Source organism: Pan paniscus, chromosome 23 (assembly GCF_029289425.2).
Source record: "Pan paniscus chromosome 23, NHGRI_mPanPan1-v2.0_pri, whole genome shotgun sequence".
Lineage (NCBI taxonomy): Eukaryota > Metazoa > Chordata > Mammalia > Primates > Hominidae > Pan > Pan paniscus.
Genome location: NC_085927.1, coordinates 52,870,221 through 52,895,071, shown reverse-complemented (window position 1 = coordinate 52,895,071; position 24,851 = coordinate 52,870,221). Strand labels below are relative to the sequence as shown.

Sequence of the window (24,851 nt, the reverse complement as noted above, 5' to 3'; positions counted from 1 at the left end):
GGTGGTGCTGTGGGGTGGGGGTAGGCTAGGGGCACAGGGACCACAGTGCAAGAGGCTGGGGCCACTTGCCATGTTTTGTGACTCTGGCTCTGAGCGGGGGCCAGCCCTTCCTCCGTACCCCTTCCCTGCTTCTCGGGGGGTTGGTGAGGACAGGCGTGTGGCGGGGAGACCGTGGCTTTCTCAGAGGCTCAGAAGGAATCTATTTCTCTTTCAACTCTGTCGTCCCCAACTTGCCCCTTCAGCAGACTCTCCAAGAATATCAAGTACTGACTCAGGGCCCTTAAATAACCCCTGTGATTTTGTTTTTAAAGGGTCCTTGACCTTCCTGAATTTCGGTACAGATCCTGTTTAAATGAGTTTCCTGACTTCAGAGTCTGAAAAGGGTATATCTTTTATTTGTTGACAGTGTTATCATTAATCCGTGTTATCACTAATCAATAAACATGTACTGAGTGCCTGCTCCGGGCCAGAGAGGGAAACAGCTCAGAATCAGCACAGCTCCTGGCCCTCACACCACTTGGGTCCCGGCCTGTCCCTGGGCACCCATTCTCTGCTGCTGTGGGCCAGGCAACCCCTGGCTCAGGTGCCAGGGGATGTGGGAGTAGTGGGGAAGGGTGCTGAGGGTTCAGGGTGTTTGCGGGGACGGGAACAAGGACTTCTGCCACACAGACATCACTGCCAAGTGTCTCTCCTGCTCATCTCTTTCAGGATGAGTGTGCAAACCATCCGAAATGTGTTCAGCGTCGAAGCTGGATATCGGCTCTCAGATGACCAAATAGTCAACCATTTTCCAAACCACTATGAACTGACCCGGAAGGACCTGATGGTGAAGAACATCAAAAGATACAGGAAGGAGCTGGAGAAAGAAGGGAGTCCTCTGGCAGAAAAAGATGAAAATGGAAAATACCTCTATCTGGGTTTGTGCGTCTTCCACCGGCTCATGTTTTCAGTAAACAGCTGAATTTTTTCTTCGGGGCGCGAGGCGCTGAGGTGGTGACTGTTGGCTTTGATGCGTGAGCATGTCCACGCGAGTTGTGGTGGCACCTGTTTCATTTCAGGTGTCTCCAGAATGAGGGAGAAGGAGGGGCCTGAGTGTGGCATCCTAGTTTCTGTGAGTGCCTTGGGAATTGCCTGGCATGGCGTTTTTTTTTTTTTTTTTTGAGACGGAATGTCACTCTGTCATCCAGGCTGGAGTGTAGTGGCGCGATCTCAGCTCACTGCAACCTCCGCCTCCTGAGTTCAAGCAATTCTCCTGCCTCAGCCTCCCAAGTAGCTGGGACTACAGGTGCCTGCTACCATGCCCGGCTAATTTTTTTTTTTTTTTTTTTTGTATTTTTAGTAGAGATGGGATTTCACCATATTGGCCAGGCTGGTCTCGAACTCCTGACCTTGTGATCCACCCGCTTCTGCCTCCCAAAGTGCTGGGATTATAGACGTGAGCCACCACACCCAGCCAGCATGGACTTTGTGTAAGCCAGAGGATGCCCTCAGCGCTCAGCCTGGGGAAATACTTCTTGAGCCACAGGCTGCCACGAAGGCTCATGACTGTGTCTGGCTATACCCAGGGAAGACAGTGTGTCCCTGTCCAGTCCGGGATGAAAGCTGGACTGAATAGTTTCAGATTTCTTCACAAACCTGGGTAGAATTCTCTATCTGATCTCCCTGGGCCTCAGTTTCCTCGCCTGCTAAATGGAAATTATTACAGGGTTTACAGTAGCTCCCAGGTGGCTGTGGGGATTGAAAAATACAGGTTTGTAAGGTGCTTAGGTAGGCTCTGTAAATGTAACTTGTGAGTGTTGCCCAGGGATTGTGCAGCAGAGGCCCTTGTTCTGTTAGCTGCTGGGTTGCGGTGAGGGATGCTAATCCCACAGGCCCTGGAAAGGCAAGGGCAAGATCTTTCTGTTCATGGCCACTGTTGGGCTGGCTGCTTACCAGTGCTGGGTGTCTTTGCCTTGCAGACTTTGTTCCGGTCACCTATATGCTGCCCGCTGACTACAACCTGTTTGTAGAGGAGTTCCGGAAGAGCCCGTCCAGCACCTGGATCATGAAGCCTTGTGGCAAGGCCCAGGGAAAGGGCATCTTCCTTATCAACAAGCTCTCACAGATCAAAAAGTGGTCCCGGGACAGCAAGACATCTTCGTAAGTGTGGGCAGCCACCCACTTTGTGTGCCAGGTCCCAGTTCACCGTTTTATGCTGTTCTGCAGTTTTTGTGGGTTTTTGTTTGTTTTTTTTTTTGACAGAGTCTCGCTCTGTCACCCAGGCAGGATTACAGTGGCACAATCTCAGCTCACTGCAACCTCCGCCTTCTGGGTTCAAGCTATTCTCCTGCTTCAGCCTCCCGAGTAGCTGGGATTACAGGCATGCGTCACCACACCCAGCTAATTTTTGTATTTTTTTAATAGAGTTTTTTTTTTTTTAAATAGAGATGGGGTTTTGCGGCTGGGCATGGTGGCTCATGCCTGTAATCTCAGCCCTTTGGGAGGCCGAGGTGGGTGGATCATGAGGTCAGGAGATCAAGACCAGCCTGGCCAAGATGGCGAAACTCCATCTCTACTAAAAATACAAAAAAAAAAAAAAAAAAATTAGCCAGATGAGGTGGCAGGTGCCTGTAATCCCATCTACTCAGGAGGCTGAGGCAGGAGAATCGCTTGAACCCAGAAGGCGGAGGTTGCAGTGAGCTGAGATCGCGCCATGCAGTCCAGCCTGGGTGACAGAGTGAGACTCTGTCTAAAAAAAAAAAGAGAGAGAGAGGTGGGGTTTTGCCCTGTTAGCCAGGCTGGTCTCAAACTCCTGACCTCAGGGTGATCCACCCACCTCGGCCTCCGAAAGTGCTGGGATTACAGGCGTGATTCACTGTTCCTGGCCTGTTCTGTGGTCTTTGGCCATGAGCCACACAGCCCATGCTTGCTTTTGCAGGCATGCATCATCTGTCACGTGGCGTCACGGTGGGGTTCTGTGGTTGTCTTCGTGTGATTAGTCCCAGACTCTGCCCAAGGCAGGCCATGAAGAAGGGTGTAGGTCATGGGCCAGGGCCTGCAGCCACTTTTTGATTACAGGCTGGTGTGAGAACCGCTCAGTCGTGGTGGTTCTGAGGCAGCGAGGCACCTGCCAAAGTCCTGGGACTCGTGGCCCTAGGGTCCTGGGTTTGAAGCCCAGTCTCACACGAAGTGGCTGAGCGTATTTTGTTCTTCAGACTCTCCATGTCTTACATTCTCCATCTGAGTAAACCGGGGACACCAGCAGCACCACTGCCATGGGGTTGTGATGGGGATGGAACGAGTTAACACATGTGAAATATGAAGCATCTGGGAGGAGCCGGGCACAGCCGATGGGCACAGCCGAGCAAGTGGTGGGGCAGTGGCCTCGTGGCAAGCCCAGGGGCCTGGGTCTGCTGGCTTCTCTGTCTTTGTTTTTTCTCAGCTGCTCAGAAGTGCCCGGGGCCCACCGGGGCAAAGCTTCTGTCTGATCCTTTTCCAGTGGGGAGATGACTCACTTGTCAGGAGTTCCCAGGGTGACAGGAGACACCTTCTCATTTTATAGCATGTTTACTTTTTTTTTTTCTTTTGAGATGGAGTCTCACTCTGTTGCCCAGGCTGGAGTACGGTGGTACAATCTCAGCTCACTGCAACCTCACGCCTCCCAGGTTCAAGCGATCTGCCTACCTCAGCCTCCCAAGTAGCTGGGATCACAGGCACCCACCATGTCTGGCTAATTTTTTTATTTTTAGTAGAGATGGGGTTTTACCATGTTGGCCAGGCTGGTCTCTAACTCTTGACCTCAGGTGATCCACCCACCTTGGCCTCCCAAAGTGCTAGGATTACAGGGGGTGAGCCACTGTGTGTGGCCTAAAAAAAAATTTTTTTTTTTTTTAAGACGGGATCATGGCTCACTGCAACCTCAACCTCCTAGGCCCAAGCGATCCTCCCACCTCAGCCTCCTGAGTAGCTGAGACTATAGGTACACACGACCACACCTGGCTAATTTTTCTTTTTTGTAGAGGCAGGGTTTCATCATGTTGCCCAGGTTGATCTCAAATTCCCGGGCTCAAGTGATCTGCCTGCCTCAGCCTCCCAAAGTGCTGGGACTACAGGTGTCAGCCACCATGCCCAGCCATGCTTAAATCTAATTACACTTTGCTAGCCCCCAGATGGCCAGGCCCAAGGAGCATTTCCCTGAGTGGACTCCTGGGGACTGTCCTGCAGCTGCTTGCACTGTCCCCTGGGGCAGGGGGTGTGTCCTCCATGGATACACCCCACCCCCATTTCCTTCCTGATGACCCAGCCCCTCACAGTGAGAGGCTGGGAGCGTGTTGCCAGCTGACGAGATGCACCTTTGGTCTTTACCATCCATTTTTTTTCTAGTAGCTTGATTTTTTTTTTAATTTTTTTTTTTTTTTTTTGAGACAGTGTCTCGCTCTGTCTCCCAGGCTGGACTGCAGTGGCGCGATCTCAGCTCACTGCAACCTCCACGTCCCAGGTTCAAGCGATTCTCCTGCCTCAGCCTCCTGAGTAGCTGGGACTACAGGCACCCGCCACCACACCTGGCTAATTTTTGTATTTTTAGTAGAGACAGGGTTTCACCATGTTGGTTAGGCTGGTCTTGAACTCCTGACCTCGTGATCCTCCTACCTCGTCTTCCCAAAGTGCTGGGATTACAGGCCTCCAGTAGCTTGATTTTTTTAGAGCAGTTTTAGGTTTACTGCACAATTGAAGAAGATACAGAGATTTTTTTTTCCTATACCCCTTCCCCACACATGCATGGCCTCCCCCCTTATCAGCATCCCCCACCAGAATTGTTAAAGTTAGCAAACTGATTAGCTGGGTGTCGTGGCACATGCCTGTAGTCTCAGCTACTTGCCAGGCTGAGGTGAGACTATCACTTGAGCCCAGGAGACTGCAGTGAGCTGTGATCGCACCACTGCACTCCAGCCTGGGCAACACAGCAAGACCATCTCAAAAAAAAAAATTTGGCCATGTGTGTGGCACAAGCCTGTAATCCCAGCACTTTGGGAGGCCAAGGCGGGCGGATCACTTGAGGTCAGGAGTTTGAGACTAGCCTGGCTGACATGGCAAAATCCTGTCTCCACTAAAAATACAAAAATTAGCCAGGCATGGTGGCTGGCGTCTGTAATCCCAGCTACTCAGGAGGCTGAGGCAGGAGAATCATTTTAACCCAGGAGGTGGAGGTTGCAGTGAGCCAAGATCATGCCAGTGCACTCCAGCCTGGGTTACAGAGGAAGACTGTGTCTCAAAAATATATATATATAAATAAAAATTGGCAGACTGACACCAGCCCATCATCACCCAAAGGCCATAGTTCACATTAGGGTTTACTCTTAGTGTTGTCCATTTTGGGAGCTTAGACAAATGTATAGTGACATGGATCCACCATTATTTTATTTATTTATTTTTTGAGATGGAGTCTCGCTCTATTGCCCAGGCTGGAGTGCAGTGGCAGGATCTTGGTTCACTGCAAACTCTGCCTCCCGGGTTCAAGTGATTATCCTGCCTCAGCCTCTGGAGTAGCTGGAATTACAGGCACCCGCCCCCATGCCTGACTATTTTTGTATTTTTAGTAGAGACAGGGTTTCACCATGTTGGCCAGGCTGGTCTCGAACTCCTGACCTCAGGTGATCCACCCGCCTCGGCCTCCCAAAGTGCTGGGATTACAGGCATGAGCCACCAAGCTCGTCCAGATCCACCATCATAGTAACATACGGAGTAGTTTCACTGCCCTCAAAATCCTCTGTGCTCTGCCTGTTTATCCCTAGTCTGTGGCAACCACAGATCTTTTTACTGTCTTTATTTATTTATTTACTTATTTATTTATTTATTTGAGATGGAGTCTTGCTCTGTCACCCAGGCTGGAGTGCAGAGGTGCCATCTCAGCTCACTGCAACCTCCACCTCTTGGGTTCAAGTGATTCTCCTGCCACAGCCTCCTGAGTATCTGGGACTACAGGCACACACCACCACACCGGGCTAATTTTTTTTCTTTTTAGCAGAGACGGGGTTTCACCATGTTGACCAGGCTCGTCTTGAACTCCCGACCTGAAGTGATCCACCCGCCTCGCCTCCCAAAGTGCTGGGATTACAGGCGTGAGCCACCGCGCCCAGCCAAAACTCTTTAATTTTTTAATTTTAATGAAGTCCTGCTTATCAGTTATTCCTTTCTTGGATTGTGTCTTCGTTATTGCATCTTTTACCATCTAATTTTTACTTTCTCTGCCATGTTTAGGTTTGTGTCTCAATCTAATAAGGAAGCCTACGTGATCTCTCTCTATATTAACAACCCGTTACTAATTGGCGGGAGGAAGTTCGACCTGCGCTTGTACGTTCTGGTGTCCACGTACCGTCCGCTGCGCTGTTACATGTAAGCGTCCCTAAGGTTTTGGTTCCCTCTTGATTGTGTTTTCACCCAAAACGTCTTTCTTCTTAGCACCATTGTGAGGTTTCGTAAAACAGTGCATGTGCGGTGCCTGGCACGGGGCAGGGATTGAGGGAAGTAAGAGCAGTCAGGCCCGATGCCGATGTGAGTCGTGTAAATCACACACACAAAAGCAGCTCTTTTTAGAGAATGAAGTGGTGTCTTTTCTTTTTGTTTCTCCTCAGAGTTTGAATTAATCTACATTCCCTCCTAGGTACAAGCTTGGGTTTTGCCGGTTCTGCACAGTGAAATACACCCCGAGTACCAGTGAGCTGGACAACATGTTCGTTCATCTCACCAACGTCGCCATCCAGAAACACGGGGTGAGTGTGTCCTTTCATTTGTGCTTACAGAAATGGACTGACTTTCAGGCCGGGTGTGGTGGCTCACGCCTGTAATCCCGGCACTTTGGGAGGCTGAGGCGGGTGGATCACCTGAGGTCAGGAGTTCGAGACCAGCCTGACGAACACAATGAAACCCTGTCTCTACTAAAAAAAAAAAATACGGAAATTACCATGGTGGCTGGCGCCTGTAATTCTAGCTACTCGGGAGGCTGAGGCAGGAGAATCGCTTGAACCAGAAGGCAAAGGTTGCAGTGAGCCGAGATTGCACCATTGCACTCCAGCCTGGACAACTGAGCAAGACTCTGTCTCAAAAGAAAAAAAAAAAAAAAAAAGGACCGACTTTGTGGGTTTCTTTCTTCTATTTTTGCAAGAACAGGGTGGGTATAGAAGTGATACTCAAAGAGTATCCTGGTCTAACGTCCGGCACTGATGGGACTGGGAGGCTCTAGGCCTCAGGCGGGCTGGCCTAGGACACATCAGCTGAATGCCGTGGCTGGGTGGGGGCACCTGGAGAAAGAAGGCAGCAGGCTCAAGCCCTGCCTTTCTAGTTCTGTGGCCTCGGGCAAGTCAGTGTAACTCTCAGAGCCTCGGTTTCTCCATTTATAAAAGGAGATCATAGTATTACCTGGCGGGACTGTGGGAGGATGTCATGAGGTACTTCTGCTTAGACCATCCCTGAGGTACCCTGCCTCAACTTACAATTTTTCAAGCTTCCAGTGGTATGAAAGCGACATGCATTCAGTAGGAACCGTACTTCAAGTACACATGCAACCATTTGGTTTTTTACTTTGAGTACAGTAGTCAATAAATTATGTGAGGTATTTCACACTTTATTATAAAATAGGCTTTGCCTTAGATGATTTTGCCCAACTTCAGGCTATTGTAAGTGTTCTAAGCATGTCTTAGATAGGCAAGGCTATGATATTCAGTAGGTTAGGTATATAAAATGCACTTTTTTTTTCTTTTTGAGGCGGAGTCTCGCTCTGTTGCCCCGGCTAGAGTGCAGTGGCATGATCTCAGCTCACCACAACCTGTCTCCCAGGTTCAAGTGATTCTCCTGCCTCAGCCTCCTGAGGAGCTGAGACTACAAGCATGTGTCACCATGCCTGGCTAATTTTTGTATTTTAGTAGAGATGGGGTTTCACCATGTTGGCCAGGCTGGTCTCGAACTCTTTTTCTCAAGTGATCTGCCCACCTCAACCTCCCAAAGTGCTGGGATTTCAGGCGTGTGCCACTGCGCCTGGTGTTAAATAATGCAGTTTCTTTTTTTTTCTTTTTTCTTTTCTTTTTTTTTTTTTTTTTTTAAGAGACAGAGTCTTGCTCTGTTGCCAGGCTGGAGTGCAGTGCTGTGATCTCAGCTCACTGCAACCTCCGCCTCCCAGGTTCAAGCGATTCTCCTGCCTCAGCCTCCTGAGTAGCTGGGATCACAGGCGTGCGCCACCACGCCCAGCTAATTTTTGTATTTTTAGTAGAGACGGGATTTCCCCATGTTGGCCAGAATGGTCTTGATCTCTTGACCTCGTGATCCACCTGCCTCGGCCTCCCAAAGTGCTGGGATTAGAGGTGTGAGCTACTGCGCCCGGCCAAATCTACTTTCAACTTACAATATTTTCAACTTGTTATGGGTTTATCTGGACATAGCCCCATTGGAGGCCCCATCTGTACCCATTGAGTACCTATGTGAGTTGGTCCCCTTCTGAGTGCCCAGGACACAGTGATAGGCAAAGCCTACCTTAGTACCTACTCTCACAGATCCCAGAGCTTCCAGGGGAGATAGTCATCAAATAATCACCCTGATGAACATGAAATTACAAACCGAGCTGCTTGCTCTGAAAGTGAGGAACACACACCTAGAAGATCATGGAACAAAAGAAGCCCCTTATCCAGTGGTTGGAGAAGGCTTCCCTGCAAAGCGGTGCTGGAGCCGAGATCTGAAGCATGAGTAGGGATAATCCAGAGGGGGTGGAGAAGGTTCCATAGTAGTAGGTACAACGTGTGCCGAGGCCCTGTTGCCAGAGGGAGCATTACAGGGGCTGAAAGGACGCCAGGGTAGCAGGAGCCCCTGGCGTGAGGGCAGTGGATGGGGAGGGACTGGAGAGGCCAGCAAGGGCAGACACACAGGGCTTTGTGGGCCCAGTTCAGGTTAGGGGCTCTAATTTCACCCCAACATAAACCAAAGGTCTCGTTTCTTTATGAAAGACTCCTTCTTTGATTTGAATCTTCTTTGGATGGAAGCCTTGAATGCTCTGGTCTGTTTTCTGATTTGAGGAGAAAGAAAGTGAGTATTGGTATGAAATATGCATTTCTGAAGAACCTGCTGAAGAGTTTGGTCAGACGAGGCTGGACTCGGTCCTCTGCCCATCACTTAACTCTGTGTGACTTGGGCAGCTCACCAGCCCTCCGGGCCCCACAGCTGCCAACAGGAGCCAGGGGTTCACCTTGCTGGTCTTGGGATGACGATGGCCACTGCTTACCGGGGCCAAGTGGCTTCCACATGTGGCTGGCCTAACTCGCTTCCCCTTCAGGTCTTCCTCAGAGTAAACCAAGCAAGCATCAGTTTTACAAATTTTATTTTTTATTTATGTATTTATGATTATTAGTTTTTTTAGACAGAGTCTTGCTCTGTCACCCAGGCTGGAGTACAGTGGCAGGATCTCGGCTCACTGCAACCTCTGCCTTCCGGGTTCAAGCGATTCTTCTGCCTCAGCCCCCCGAGTAACTGGGGTTACAGGTGCGCGCCACCACACCTGGCTGGGGTTTTTAGTAGAGACGAGGTTTCACCATGTTGGCCAGGCTGGTCTCGAACTCCTGACCTCAGGTGATCCTCTCACCCCAGCTTCCCAAAGTGCTGGGATTACAGGCGTGAGCCACCGCGTCTGGACTTTCTTTTAAAATATGGTTAATTCTCCTTTTATCTGCTTTGAGTCACTGGTGTTTGCTCGAAGAGTTAGTAGGCTGGTTTTGTTTTAGTTCATGGTTCTCACTTTATACTTAGAAAATGAAATGCAGTCTCCTAACAATGTAATACATTTGGGTATTTTCTAGCTCTTTGCCTTCAAAGATAAGCATTGTATGGAGAATTAATTTTCAGGGGTGGCAAAACAGGAAGAGCTCAGAACTGGCATCAGAACATTTGGGCTAGAGGCCCAGCCCCATCCCAGCCCAGGAGGAAAGCTTGGCCAAGTAACAGCTTCTCTGAGCCCGGCCTCCCCTGTGAAATGGGATGATAATGGCGTCTTCTCAAGGTTGTTAGAGAGTGATGGGTGTGGTGCTTTTAAACTGCAGTGTGCAGCCCAGGCGTGTCTTAGGTTGGCTTCCCCAGGAAAGACTCTGAGGTAGAAGTCAGCAAGCTGATGTTGCTGCAGTGGAGGCCTCTGCCCACCGTGGGGCGCTGTGGAGCAGGGGTGGCCCTGCAGAGCTGTCCTGGAGGGAGCAGGGGCTGACACCTGGCATCAGCCAGACATGGTATGCTGTTGCCTTGGGGAGGGCTTTCACCCTGGATTAGGCAGCTCCCTCAAGCCAAGGGCACTCTCAGTGAGGGTGGGTCTCAGCTAGAAGAATGAGTGCCTTGGTCTTGAAGGGTATCCCGGCAGCACTCCACAGCCTGTGCTGTGAGGCATAAATGATTAAACCTGAGAGTATTAGGGAGATGAGCATTTTAAAATACCCACGGAAGGCCAAGCGCAGTGGCTCACAGTGCAGTAAGCCGAGATCGTGCCATTGCACTCTAGCCTGGGCGACAGAGTGAGACTCTGTCTCAAAAAACAAAAATAAAAACAGAAAAACCCCACATTAATAGGAGGCCCAGGTGGCCGGGCACAGTGGCTCATGCCTGTAATCCCAACACTTTGGGAGGCCAAGGCAGGAGGATCCCTTGAGGCCAGGAGTTCAAGACCAGTCTGGGCAACATAGTGAGACCTCTTCTCTACAAAAAATTTAAAAATTAGCCAGGCATAGTGGCACATGCCTGTAGTCCCAGTTACTTGAGAGGCTGAGGGGGAGGATCGCTTGAGCTCAAGAGGTCAAGGCTGCAGTGCACCAAAGTAATGCCACCGCACTCCAGCTTGGGGGACAGAGTGAGACCCTGTCTTAAAACAAAACGGAAAATAGCCGGCCCAGATCTCCCTGGGGCAGGGGTCCGGACGTTTGCCTTGTTGCTGGATGCCCACACCCAGGGGGCACTCCAGAAATGCTTGGGGGCTGCAACGGTTCCGCTGGGTTCCTCTGGGGTGCATAGCCTGAGGGATGCCTGCCCGCTTTCCCGTCACCAGGAGGACTACAACCACATCCATGGGGGCAAGTGGACAGTGAGTAACCTGCGGCTCTACCTGGAGAGCACCCGCGGCAAGGAGGTGACCAGCAAGCTGTTCGACGAGATCCACTGGATCATCGTGCAGTCCCTGAAGGCCGTGGCGGTGAGTTTGGTGTGGGCGGGGGAGCCGGCTCCCAGGGCCCGTTTGGGAGTGGGGGGGCTTGCTGTCTTTCTGTTAGAAATACCTGTTTTCAGCTGTGCACGGTGGCTCACGCCTGTAATCCCAGCACTTTCGGAGGCTGAGGTGGGCAGATCACCTGAGGTCAGAAGTTTGAGACTAGCCTGGCCCACATACATGGTGAAACCCTGTTTCTACTAAAAATACAAAAATTAGCCGGGCATGGTGGCATGCACATGTAATCCCAGCTACTGGGGAGGCTGAGGCAGGAGAATCGCTTGAACCAGGGAGGCAGAGGTTGCAGTGAGTGGAGGTCACACCACTGCACTCCAGCCTGGGTGACAGAGCAAGACTCTGTCTCAAAAAACAAAAAACAGGCTGGGCGCGTTGGTTAACGCCTGTAATCCCAGCACGCTGGGAGGGCGAGGCGGGCGGATCACCTGAGGTCAGAAGTTCAAGACCAGCCTGGACATGGTGAAACCCTGTCTCTACGAAAAATACAAAAAATTAGCCGGGTGTGGTGGTGTGCACCTGTAATCCCAGCTACTTGGGAGGCTGAGGCAGGAGAATTGCTTGAACCCAGGAGGCAGAGGTTGCAGTGAGCCGCGATCACGCCATTGCGCTCCAGCCTGGGCAACAAGAGCGAAACTCTGTCTCAAAAACAAAAAAAACCCTGTTTTCACTTTCTTGCCACCTGCACATCTGCCAGAGGCTGCAGTCTTTTCGGAAAGGGAAAGGGGCTAGCTTGCAGCCCAGTGCCATCCCGGGGTAAGCCGGGCTAGCCTCTCAGGTGTAGCCACAGGCCCTGGCCCCTCCACTCCTCTTATACCCACCAAGTCAATAATAACTATTTTGGCATAAACTGATATATTGGAGATGGACTTCCAGCAGCCTCTTGTCTGTGATGTCCTGACTTTAGTATTTCATAGCTATTTCGGGCTGGAAATGGCGTGCCTCTTTTTTTATCTTCACATTTTATGTTTGTTTGCTGGTTTTCAGTTGGCATTCGTGTTTTGTTTTACCGTGTTAAAGCAGGTGCACATCTGTTTTTAAGGGAAAAGAGAGAAATGAACATATGAGCACCAGCAAGCTTGCTACTATTAATATTTCCGGGGCCAGGCGCTGTGGCTCACACCTGTAATCCCAGCACTTTGGGAGGCCAAGGTGCACAGATCACGAGGTCAGGAGATTGAGACCATCCTGGCTAACAGGGTGAAACCCCGTCTCTACTACAACTACAGAAAAATTTGCCGGGCGTGGTAGCGGGCGCCTGTAGTCCCAGCTACTCGGGAGGCTGAGGCAGGAGAATGGTGTGAACCTGGGAGGCGGAGCTTGCAGTGAGCCGAGATCGCACCACTGCACTCCAGCCTGGCGACAGAGTGAGACTGTCTAGAAAAAAAATATATATATATATTTCCAGTGCTTCCCCAGCGGGTGTCTTGGAGTGTTTTGTTACTCGCATATGACTCCTGGGAAAACGGAGGCCCAGGCCCGGGAGCTGGGAAGTAGAACAGGTTTCTGGCCCAAAGCCCATGAAATCTTCCCATCTCACCTATGAGGGAGGGGCAGGAAAGCAACCCTCCCACCCTCCCCAGCCCACTCCAGGAGCCCAGTCTCTCCTGTCAGTTTCGTGGTCTTTTGTTTTTTTCTCTGAGGGCAAGTATGGTCTGTTCTTTTACTTTTTGAGGTGGCCCCTGAGAGACCCACCTACTCAGATGTGGGCCCAGAGAGTGGGTGCCACATCACTGTGGAGTGTGTGTGTGGTGGGATACTTCCCATTCTTTTAACAAAGGTGCTTTACAAAACTCCCAAAGCTCAAAGAATCACCACCATGTCAAAGAGCAAAAGTAACCATGGCCAGCTGTGGTATGTGTCCCCCACATTGGTGTCAAGAGGCTGTGAGAAAGAGCTTCCCTCCACAGTCAGAAATGTATGAAATTGGCCGGGCACAGTGGCTCACGCCTGTAATCCCAGCACTTTGAGACGCCGAGGTGGAGGATCACTTAAGCCCAAAAGTTTGGGACTTGAGGGTAACAAAGTAAGACCCTGCTTTTTTTTTTTTTTTTTTTTTTTTTAATTTAATTTGAGACGGAGTCTCATTCTGTCGACCAGGCTGGAGTGCAGTGGCACAATCTCAGCCCACTGCAGCCTCCGATCCCTGGTTCAAACGATTCTCCTGCCTCAGCCTCCCAAATAGCTGGGATTACAGGCTTGCGCCACAATGTCCAACTAATTTTTGTATTTTTAGTACTGACAGAGTTTCACCATGTTGGCCAGGCTGGTCTGGATCTCCTGAACTTGTGATCCACCCACCTCAGCCTCCCAAGGTGCTGGGATTACAGATGTGAGCCACCACGCCTGGCCAAGACCTTGCTTCTAAAAATAAAAAATAAATTAGCCGGGTGTGGTGGCACATACTTGTGATCCCAGCTAGTCAGAAGGGTGAGGCGGGAGGATTGCTTGAGTCCAGGAGTTTGAGGGTACAGTGAGCCACGATCACGCCAATGCACTCCAGTCTGGGTGACCATGAGGCCCTGTCTCTTTAATGTTTTTGTTTTGTTTTGTTTTTGAGATGGAGTCTCTCTCTGTCACCCAGGCTGGAGTGCAGTGGCGCGATCTTGGCTCCTAGCAACCTCCACCTCCCGGGTTCAAGAGATTCTCTTGCTTCAGCCTCCCAAGTAGCTGGGACTACAGGTGCGCGTCACCATACCTGGCTAATTTTTGTATTTTTAAGTAGAGACAGGGTTTCGCCATGTTGCCCAGGCTAGTCTCGAACTCCTGACCTGAGGTGATCCATGCACCTGGACCTCCCAAAAGTGCTGGGATTACAGGCGTGAGCTACTGCACCCGGCCAGCCCTGTCTCTTTAAAAAAAAAAAAAAAAAAAAAGACAAGAAGAAAGATGGAAATGTGTGAAACTGCTGTTCTGGAGAAAGTGTGATGGCATCAAGGTTGATGTGTGAACATTTTTTTTTTTTTTCAATTTTTTTTTTGAGACAGAGTCTCGCTGTGTCGCCAGGCTGGAGTGCAGTGATGTGATCTCGGCTCACTGCAACCTCCGCCTCCCAGGTTCAAGCAATTCTCTTGCCTCAGCCTCCTGAGTAGCTGGGACTACAAGTGCGCGCCACCACGCCCAGCTAATTTTTGTATTTTTAGTAGAGACAGGTTTCACCATGTTGGCTAGGATGGTCTCCATCTCTTGACCTCGTGATCCGCCTGCCTCGGACTCCCAAAGTGCTGGGATTACAGGCAGGAGCCACTGTGCCTGGCTGTATGAACATATTTATAGAAAACAGTCTCTGTGGAGGCCGGGTGTGGTGGCTCACGCCTGTAATCCCAGCTCTTAGGGAGGCAGAGGCAGGAGGATAGCTTGAACCCAGGAATTCGAGACCTGCCTGGGCAATATAGCGAGACCTCCTTCTCCACAAAAAGGGAAAAAAAAGACAAAAAAGGAAACATTCTCTGTGGAAAATTAAGGCCTTGTCTTCTACTTTTACCTTTAAACATAACCAAAGAGGCTTATATTGAGCCTCTTTGAAGTGAAAGGCTTCAGTGAAACAACCACGAAAATTAAGAGGCTGGGCGTGGTGGCTCATGCTTGTAATCTCAGCCCTTTGGGAGACTGAGACAGGAGGATTGCTTGAGGCCAGGAGTTCAAGACCAGCCTGGACCACATAGCAAGATGCTGTCTCTACAAAAAAAAAAATATATTTTTAATTAGCTGAATGTGCTGGTGCACACCTGTTGTCCCAGCCCTTTGGGAGGTCAAGGTGGGCAGATTGCTTGAGCCCAGGAATTTGAGACCAGCCTGGGCAACATGCGAGACCCTGTCTCTACAAAAAATACAAAAATTAGCCAGGCATGGTGGTGCATGCCTATAGTCCCAGCTACTGGGCAGGCTGACCTGGGAAAATCACTTGAGCCTGGAAGATGGAGGCTACAGGGAGCTGTGATCACACCAGTGCACTCCAGCCTGGGCGACAGAGTGAGACCTTGTCTCAAAAAAAAAAAAAGAAAACTATAGACAGACGTGGCCAGGCACAGTGCCTGTAATCCCAGCACTTTGAGAGGCTGAGGTGGGCGGATCACAGGAGGCCAGGAGTTCAAGACCAGCCTGGATAACATGATGAAACCCCATCTCTACTAAAAATAGAAAAATTAGCCAGGCGTGATGGCACACACCCATAATCCCAGCTACTCGGGAGGCTGACGCAGGAGAATCGCTTGAACCCGGGAGGTAGAGGTTGCAATGAGTGGAGACCACACCACTGCACCCCAGCCTGGGTGACAGAGTAAGATTCTGTCTCAAAAAACAAAAAGGAGGGGCTGGGCACGGTGGCTCACACCTGTAATCCCAGCACTTTGGGAGGCCTAGGCGGGCGGATCACAAGGTCAGAAGATCAAGACCATCCTGGCTGACATGGTGAAACCCCATCTCTACTAAAAATACAAAAAATTAGCCAGGCGTAGTGGCAGCGCCTGTAGTCCCAGCTACTCGAGAGGCTGAGGCAGGAGAATGGCATGAACCCGGGAGGCGGAGCTTGCAGTGAGCCGAGATTGCGCCACTGTACTCCAGCCTGGGCCACAGAGCAAGACTCCGTCTCAAAAAAAAAAAAAAGGCCAGGTGCGGTGGCTCATGCTTGTAATCCCAGTACTTTGGGAGGGCGAGGTGGGTGGATCACCTGAGGGCAGGAGTTCGAGACCAGCGTGGCCAACATGGTGAAATCCTATCGCTACTAAAAATACAAAATTAGCTGGGTGTGGTGGCACACGCCTGTGATCCCAGCTATTTGGGAGGCTGAAGCAAGAGAATCGCTTGAACCTGGGAGGTGGAATTTGCAGTCAGCCGAGACCGTGCCATTGTACTCCAGCCTGGGCAACAAGAGCAAAACTCCATCTCAAAAAAAAAAAAAAAGAGATTATGTCGGGTTGGTGCCTTGACTTTCTGCACCTTAAGTGAAGCTCTTCCTGCTTTCAAAGTGGTGCGTGAGCACGGTGTGTGGGTTCGTTTTGTGTCTTTGGCTCACAGAGGATTCGACAGAAAAAACCCGGGACCTAGTTCACTGCTGGAGATACATCTTAGGGGCCGAGTGCCCCATCTCTTGTCCCACTGAAGCTCCTTATACCTTGGTGGCTTGGGTTGCAGCTTGGGTGGCAGGTAACGAGTGTGGAGTTCAGATCTGATTCCATGCCAGGCCCCACCATATCCCGACAGGGGACTTTGCTCAAGAGCCCACTCTTGCTGGGCCTCAGATGCCTCATCTGTGAAACTGGGACCCTGACACCAATGTCACGGCGTATATGTCAACAGTGCTCTGCAGAGACTGACTTCATGATTGGGAAGGGTTAAATACTGCTCATCTGTTAACGTGATTGTGTGAATTCTCATGCCGGATTAAGCAGCCCTTTGCTCTCCCTCCCTCCCCAGCCCATTTTGGTAGATCTTTGAGAAAAAGTTAGCTGTTTAATCAAGGAAACCTGTATTCCTTCAGCCTGTCCCTCTGGCAGGTGCCTCTGAACAACTCCTTCTGGGCCTCAGTTTCCTGAACTGAAAAGCTGTTATGATAGATTTCTAAGGCTCTGTGAGGCTTTGGGAGCAGGAATTTATTTATTCAGTTTTTATTCACTTAGCAAATATTTCATCACCTGGTTTTTACCAGGCATGTTGTCCTCAGAGTGAGGCAGACAAGGAAACAGGCACATGGGAGGGGCCTGGTGCAGGACGGGAGGTGGCTCTGAGACCCCCTGAGGAACCCAAACCTGCAGCATGAGACTGGACAGAGACACTGAGAGCTACGCAATGCAGGCAGCCTGCTCAGGGCTGGAGGCAGAGTGGGGTTTGGAGAATGACAGTCAGGCTAATGACTTCCTGTCTTACAGACATTTTCTGGGACAGTCATCTGGGCACTGGCCTGGATGAGGATACCAGGCTTTTAGTTTAAATGTAATTCCGCTAAATTACATGCGGAGGCAGCCAACCAGAGCCTCCCTTTCTCTCAGTGAGTGAGGAGGGTGGTCCAGGCTCTCTCCTTCCCAGAGTTTCTAGCTTCAAGTGTTTCGTTGAAGCGGAGTCCGATGCCCTCTATCGTGTGACAAGACCTCCCTACCCCGTCTCTATGCTTCACTGACTATAGGGTGCACAAGTCTCTGAGGAGCCTGTAAAACTGTGGTGCGTCTCCAGAGGTTGAATCCAGGCAGGCTGGGGAGGGCCCAGGAATCTGCATCATAAGCAGCTGGGTTTGGGGGGTTTTGTGTTTTTTGTTTGTTTGTTTGTTTTTTGAGACAGAGTTTCGCTCTTGTTGCCCAGGCTGGAGTGCAGTGGCGCAGTCTCGGCTTACTGCAACCTCCGCCTCCCAGGTTCAAGGGATTCTCCTGTCTCAGCCTCCCAAGTAGCTGGGATTACAGGCACGCGCCACCACGGCTCGCTAATTTTTTGTATTTTTAGTAGAGACGGGGTTTCACCATGTTGGCCAGGCTGGTCTCGAACTCCCGACGTCAGGTGATCCACCTGCCTCCGCCTCCCAAAGTGCTGGGATTACAGACATCAGCCACTGCGCCCAGCCAGTTTTCTTTTTTTTGTTTGTTTGCTTTTAAGTGACAGGTTCTTGCTCTGTCACCCAGGCTGGAGTGCAGTGGCACGATCATGGCTCACTGTACTCCAGCACTCCTCACGGCACTCCTCTTCCTCCCAGCCTCCAGCCGTCCCGAGTAGCTGGAACTAATGGCACATACCACCACACCCAGCTAAATTTTTTATTTTTTGTAGAGGCGGGGGTCTCGCTGTGTTGCTCAGGCTGGTGTCAAACTCCTGGGCTCAAGTGATCCTCCCACCTTGGCCTCCCAAAGTGCTGGGATTACAGGCATGAGCCACTGCACCCAGCCTCAGGTGGTGTTATTTATGTATCTGGAGAACAGTTAATCTAAGGTGTATCTAAGTGAAATGGAATTGAAAATTACAAAGGAAATTCAAAAATTTGTATGTAAATGGATTTACTTTTGTCACTGGGAACAGAGGTTAATAGTCTGGCACCCGGATCCCTAAGGGCCTGGGAAGGGGTAACGGGCAGCCTGGTGGACAGTTTGTGTTTGTCTGTGATAAGGCTGCACAGACCTTCACTGCAGGTTCTGGGCTTGGAGCTGGACATCTGTTCACTCTGATGACAGTCTCACGCCAACAGAGGGGTTGGGTGCTAGTCAAGCCTCTGATGAGTGAGACGCAGAGATGCCCATTACGGCTTCATCAATTCCCTCTATCAGGCTGAGGAAAGTGCCCAATCTCTGAGCTCTGCGGGAGGAAGAGGGAGAGGAGGGAAGGAAGCGTTTGTGGTGGAGGGTGGGAACCTGTGCTGTGGGAGGTCGGGACGTGGGACGATCCTGCTTGTCTCTGCGGCGTTGGTCTCGGCTGCGCCCTTTGATGCTGGCCATGTCACCCACTCGTCACTCTTTCTGCAGCCGGTGATGAACAATGACAAGCACTGCTTTGAATGCTATGGCTACGACATCATCATCGACGACAAGCTGAAGCCCTGGCTGATCGAGGTAACTGCGGGAGCACCTGCACCTGGTCACACCACACATAGCCCCTGACACACTTCTGCCCCGATTCGGGCCCAGCAGTCCCCCAGGCCCCAGATGTTTCTCAGGCCAGGCAGGAAGGGGACTGATGTTCGAGTTTGATTGTTTGCTGATGGTTAAGGTATAAGCACATTCCTGCCTTGCTCCCCTCCCAGAGCCCAGCCCGCGACAGGGAGCTGTGGCCCATCTCACGTGAACTTGGTGGCTACGACACCTCCAGGGTGCGTCTAGACTAGTCCATCCTCCCTCAGTCCTGCACCCTGTCCCCCAGGCCCTCCCCTGTCCTCATGGGTGACAGTGTTCCCATCTAGGAAAGCAGCTCACAACCTCGGTACCCTTGGCCAGCAGGAGCACACTCTCCTGAGGGAAGGAACGCCCCTGCTGTTCTTTGGCATATACGAAGGTAGAGTTTGGAAGTGGATTCCTCTGCCGCTTTCAGTGGGTAGAGAGGATGTCGTGGTGGCTATCTGTTTAGCACTGCCTCCTGACACCAAGCCTGGCTGGTGCGACCTCAGCCACAGTGGGCGCTGGCGCGCTTCTCAGAGGCCCCAGCTTCAAACCCACCTTGCCCAACCGTTGCTCTGGAGCCAGGAGGAGGAGCTTCAGGCCTCCAAGGGGACAAAAGAACTCCGGCTGCACGCCCTCCCAACCAAGTTCATTTGCCAGTGGATGGCTCGGGCCCTTCATCTCGGTCACATTTTGAGCCAGGACACCCAAGTCCACAATAGCAGGTTGTAGGGACTGGTTCCCTATGGGTAGAGTCATGGGAACCCCTGCAGGAAGCTGCTGAAGAGCCAAGTGAGCTGGTTCCATCGTGGCATTTTCCAGGCAACTCCTTATGCCGCCAAAGCTGGGTGTGTGAGCGGGGAATAGATAGCCAGCGTTTGTACTTTCTCGTCCTCCATGTTAAACAGAATAACTTGAGGCCAGGCATGGTGGCTCACTCCTGTAATCCCAGCACTTTGGGAGGCCAAGGCAGGTGGATCACCTGAGGTCAGGAATTCAAGACCAGCCTGGCCAACATGGCAAAACCCCACCTCTACTAAAAATAAAAAAATTGGCCAGGTGTGGTGGTGCGCACCTGTAATCCCAGCTACCGGGGAGGCCGAGGCAGAAGAATCGCTTGAACTGGGGAGGCTGAGGTTGCAGTGAGCTGAGATCGCGCCACTGCACTCCAACCTTGGGTGACAGAGGAGAGACTTTGTCTCAAAAACAAACAAAACAAAACAAACAAAAAAAAAACCAGAGTGACTTGAATGGAAGTCTCTCCTGGATGACCTAGGATCTTAACTGTGAACATTACTTCTTTTCTTTTTTTTTTGTTTTTGTTTTTGAGACAGAGTCTTGCTCTGTCACCGAGGCTGGAGTACAATGGCACAATCTCGGCTCACTGCAACCTCCGCCTCCCGGGTTTAAGCGATTCTCCTGCCTCAGCCTCCTGAGTATCTGGGATTACAGGCGTGCGCCACCACGCCCAGGTAATTTTTGTATTTTTAGTAGAGATGGTGTTTCACCATTTTGGTCAGGCTGGTCTCAAACTCCTGACCTCGCGATCTGCCCGCCTCGGCCTCCCAAAGTGCTGGGATTGCAGGTGTGAGCCACCGCACCCAGCCCTACTTTTTATATAATAACAATTCTGTTTTTTTGTTTTTGAGATGGAGTCTCACTCTGTCGCCTAGGCTGGAGAGCAATGGCGCAATCTCGGCTCACTGCAACCTCCGCCTCCTGGGTTCAAGCAGTACTCCTGCCTCAGCCTCCTGGAGTAGCTGGGACTACGGGTGCATGCCGCCAACCCCGGCTAATTTTTTGTATTTTAGCAGAGACGGGGTTTCACCATGTTGCCCAGGCTGGTCTCGAACTCCTGAGCGCTCAGGCAATTTGCCTGCCTTGGCCTCCCAAAGTGCTAGGATGACAGGCGTGAGCCACCGTGCCCAGCCAACAATTCTTTTTTTTTTTTTCTTTTCTTTTTTTTTTTTTCTGTCTTGAGACAGGGTCCCATTCTGTGGCCTAGGCTGGAGGCAATGGTGTAATCATAGCTCGCTGCAGCCTCCACCTTCTGAGCTTAAGTGATCTTCCTGCCTCAGCCTCCTGAGTAGCTGGGATTACAGGCATGTGCCACCATGCTTGGCTAATTTTTTTTTTTTGTGGAGATGGGGTCTCACTATGTTGCGCAAGCTGGGTTTTTTTGTGTGTGTTTTTTGTTTGTTTGATTTTGTTTTTTTGAGACTGAGTTTCACTCTTGTTGCCCAGGCTGGAGTGCAATGGCACCATCTTGGCTCACCACAACCTCTGCCTCCCAGGTTCAAGTGATTCTCCTGCCTCAGTCTCCCGAGTAGCTGGGATTACAGACATGAGCCACCACTCCTGGCTAATCTTGTATTTTTATTAGAGATGGGGTTTCTCCATGTTGGTCAGGCTGGTCTCGAACTCCTGACCTCAAGTGATCCGCCCATCTTGGCCTCCCAAAGTGCTGGGATTACAGGCATGAGCCACCATGCCCAGCATCCCAAGCTGGTTTTGAACTCCTGGGCTCAAGTGATCCTCCTGCCTTGGCTTCCCAAACTGCTGGAATTACAAGTGTGAGCAACTGCTCCCAGCCTTTTTTTTTTTTTCTTGTTTCAGGGGGCACATATGCCGGTTTGTTACATGGATATATTGCAGAATGCTGGGCTTTGGGCTTCTCTTGAGCCTGTCACCCAAATAGTGAACATAGTATTCAATACGGAGTTTTTTAACTCTCGCCTTCTTCTTCACTCCCCTCTTTTGCAGACCCTAGTGTTTTGGGTATTTTTTATTTTTATTTTTTTGAGACAGAGTCCTGCTCTGTCACCCAGGCTGGAGTGCAGTGGCACGATCTCGGCTCACTCCAACCTCTGCCTCCTGGGTTCAAGTGATTCTTGTGCCTCGACCTCCTGACTAGCTGGGATTACAGGTAACTGCCACCACGCCTGGCTAATTTTTGTATTTTTAGTAGAGATGGGGTTTTACCATGTTGGTCAGGCTGGTCTTGAACTCCGGACCTCAAGTGATCTGCCCACTGCAGCCTCCCAAAGTGCTGGGATTACAGGTTTGAGCCACCATGTCTGGCCTGGGTTTTTTTTTTTTAAGAGACCAAGTCTCGCTCTGTGTTCCAGGCTGGAGTGCAATGTCACCATCATTGCTCACCGCAACTTGAACTCCTGGGCTCAAGTGATCCTTCTCACCTCAGCCTCCTGTGTAGCTGGGACTAGAGGTGTGTGCCACTCTTCCCAGATAATTTTTTTTTTTTTTTTTGGTAGAGATGGGGTCTCGCTGTGTTGCCTAGGCTAGTCTCGAACTCCTAGCTTCAAGCGATCCCTCCACCTCGGCCTCCCAAAGTGCTGGAGTTATAGGTGTGAGCCACTGCACACAGCCTAAAACAATTCTTTTTTTTTCTTTCTTTCTTTTTTTTTGAGACAGAGTCTCACTCTGTGACCCAGGCTGGAGCGCAGTGGCGTGATCTCAGCTCACTGCAACTTCCACCTCCCGGGTTCAAGCGATTCTCCTGTCTCAGTCTCCCAAGTAGCTGGGATTACAGGCGCCTGCCACCACACTTGGCTAATTTTTTTTATTTTTAGTAGAGACAGGGTTTCACCATGTTGGCCAAGCTGGTCTCGAACTCTTGACCTCGTGATTCACCCGCCTCGGCGTCCCAAAGTACTAGGATTACAGGCATGAGCCACCGCGCCCGGCCCCTAGTAACAATTCTTAATCTTCATGTATTCATAATAAGAATTATAGTATTATGGTATACTACAGTGGTCATTTTGAGGACAATGAGATCTGTGCAATTCTTTGGCACAGTACACATTTGATACACTGCTAGCAGCACAGACAGGCAGTCTGACTGGGAGAAACCTGAACAGCTTACAAATTTGCTCCCTCTAATCCCGCATGGCCTGAAACAGCTAACCAAGGTCATTAGAATAGTGCCTAAAATATGAGTAAATAAGTAGTGACTGGCCGGGCACGGTGGCTCACGCCTGTAACCCCAGCACTTTGGGAGGCCGAGGCGGGCAGAACCCCTGAGGTCAGGGGTTCAAGACCAGCCTGACCAACATGGTGAAACCCTGTCTCTACTGAAAATACAAGTATTAGCCAGGCGTGGTGGTGCGTGCCTGTAATCCCAGCTACCCAGGAGGCTGAGGCAGGAGAATTGCTTGAACCTGGGAGGCAGAGGCTGCAGTGAGCTGAGATCACACCACTGCATTCCAGCCTGGGTGACAGAGCAAGACTCTGTCTCAAAAAAAATAAAAAATAAAAAGTAGTGACTGAGGGCCTGTGGGACTCTCCACAGAACAAAGCGAATGTCTTCATTTTAATGTGTGGATTTTGTGACGTTGCTTAGCTTCTCAGAGGCCTTATGGGACCACCTTTCCATGTGTTGGAAGGATTCATCATTTGAGTGAGAATGCTGCTTTACTGATGAGATATTACTCTCTTAGCAAAAAGGGAGCCCATTGCCTTTTGCTGAAACCCACAGTGCTGCTTGGGCAGGGTCATTTGGGTCACTGATTCTAACAAACCCTTGTGGGGCTCTTGGTACTTAGGACAGAACCAGTCACACAGGTAGGCACTGATAATGTTTGTGATATACACTGGCCCAAAATGTTTGTGCGATCGCTGATTTGTAGATCCTAGTTCTAATCCTACCTTTAAGTATTACTTATATTTCATTGAACAGCTAATAAAAGTGGATCACAAAGTGCTTCCTATCCAAGGTGCTCTGACAGTATTAGATAGTAGCAATATTAAATAACCATTTGCCAGGTGTGGTGGCTCACGCCTGTAATACCAGCACTTTGGGAGGCCGAGGTGGGAGGATCACCTGAGGTCAGGAGTTCGAGACCAGCCTGGTCAATATGGTGAAACCCCATCTCTAATAAAAATACAAAAAATAGCTGGGAGTGTTGGTGTGTGCCTGTAGTCCCAGCTACTCAGGAGGCTGAGGCAGGAGAATTGCTTGAGCCCGGGAGGCGGAGGTTGCAGTGAACCGAGATTGCGCCACTGCACTCCAGCCTGGGCAACAAGAGCGAAACTCCGTCTCAAAAAAAAACTTCACTGAAGTGTGTAGCAGCCAGCATCTCCTTCTGCAGTGCACATTTTCATTCCAAAAGAGCGAGAGACACAGGTGAGGAACGTGGGTCTTTCATCTCACAGGTGAATGCGTCCCCGTCTCTCACGTCCAGCACTGCCAATGACCGAATCCTCAAGTACAACCTGATTAACGACACCCTCAACATCGCCGTCCCAAACGGTGAAATCCCAGACTGCAAATGGAACAAGTCGCCCCCAAAGGAAGTCCTCGGCAATTACGAGATTCTGTAAGTTTGTGTGTGACTGTGCGCTTGTCCTTCTGTGTTTCCAAATGGTGTGTGCCATAGCCCAGCTTGGATTTCTGGGCATATGTGGATTCTCCTTATTTGGGCAGACTGTTTCATTTACTAATGACATGATGGGATAGATCGTGTTGTAGCAGAAAAGCAATTTGTTTATTTTATTATTATTATTATTTTGAGAGGGAGTCTCACTCTGTCGCCAAGGCTGGGTTGCAGTGGCACGATCTCGGCTCACTGCAACCTCCGCCTCCTGGGTTCAAGCAGTTCTCCTGCCTCAGCCTCCCAAGTAGCTGGGACTGTAGGCATGTGTTACCACTCCTGGCTAATTTTTGTATTTTTAGTATAGACAGGGTTTCACCATGTTGGCCAGGCTGGTCTTGAACTCCTGACCTCAAGTGATTCTCCCACCTCGGCCTCCCAAAGTGCTGAGATTACAAGTGTGAGCCACTGCACCCAGCCCAGAAAAGCAGATTGGGTGCTGAACTTGATCATCGTGTATGCTCCTACTCACAACATATCTGTGGTGCACTGATCACGTGCCAGGCCTCCGCTGGCCGCCGGGATAGCTGGAGCAGGCTGGGTGGAGTGCTTGGCCGCCGGGATAGCTGGAGCAGGCTGGGTGGAGTGCGTGTTTCTCACGGGTCACCTGGGCTCATTCCCTGGCTTTGCCGCATAGAGCTGGGTGACAGGGAGGAACTCAGTGCAACTGTTTGAGCCTCA

General features: G+C 50.7%; 1 protein-coding gene across 4 annotated transcripts in view; it reads left to right on the top strand.

Annotated features, from left to right (window-relative positions):
• Positions 1-24,851, top strand: part of TTLL1 (TTL family tubulin polyglutamylase complex subunit L1) — a 48,541-nt gene that overhangs the window by 17,678 nt on the left and 6,012 nt on the right. For all 4 annotated transcript variants that reach the window (XM_003812420.5, XM_034949330.3, XM_063603354.1 and 1 more), the window contains 7 exons: positions 709-917; positions 1,959-2,139; positions 6,238-6,372; positions 6,641-6,749; positions 11,042-11,185; positions 18,652-18,738; positions 23,953-24,116. In XM_003812420.5, coding sequence (XP_003812468.1) covers positions 709-917; positions 1,959-2,139; positions 6,238-6,372; positions 6,641-6,749; positions 11,042-11,185; positions 18,652-18,738; positions 23,953-24,116 — 1,029 coding nt within the window. The remainder of the gene's footprint in view (positions 1-708; positions 918-1,958; positions 2,140-6,237; positions 6,373-6,640; positions 6,750-11,041; positions 11,186-18,651; positions 18,739-23,952; positions 24,117-24,851) is intronic.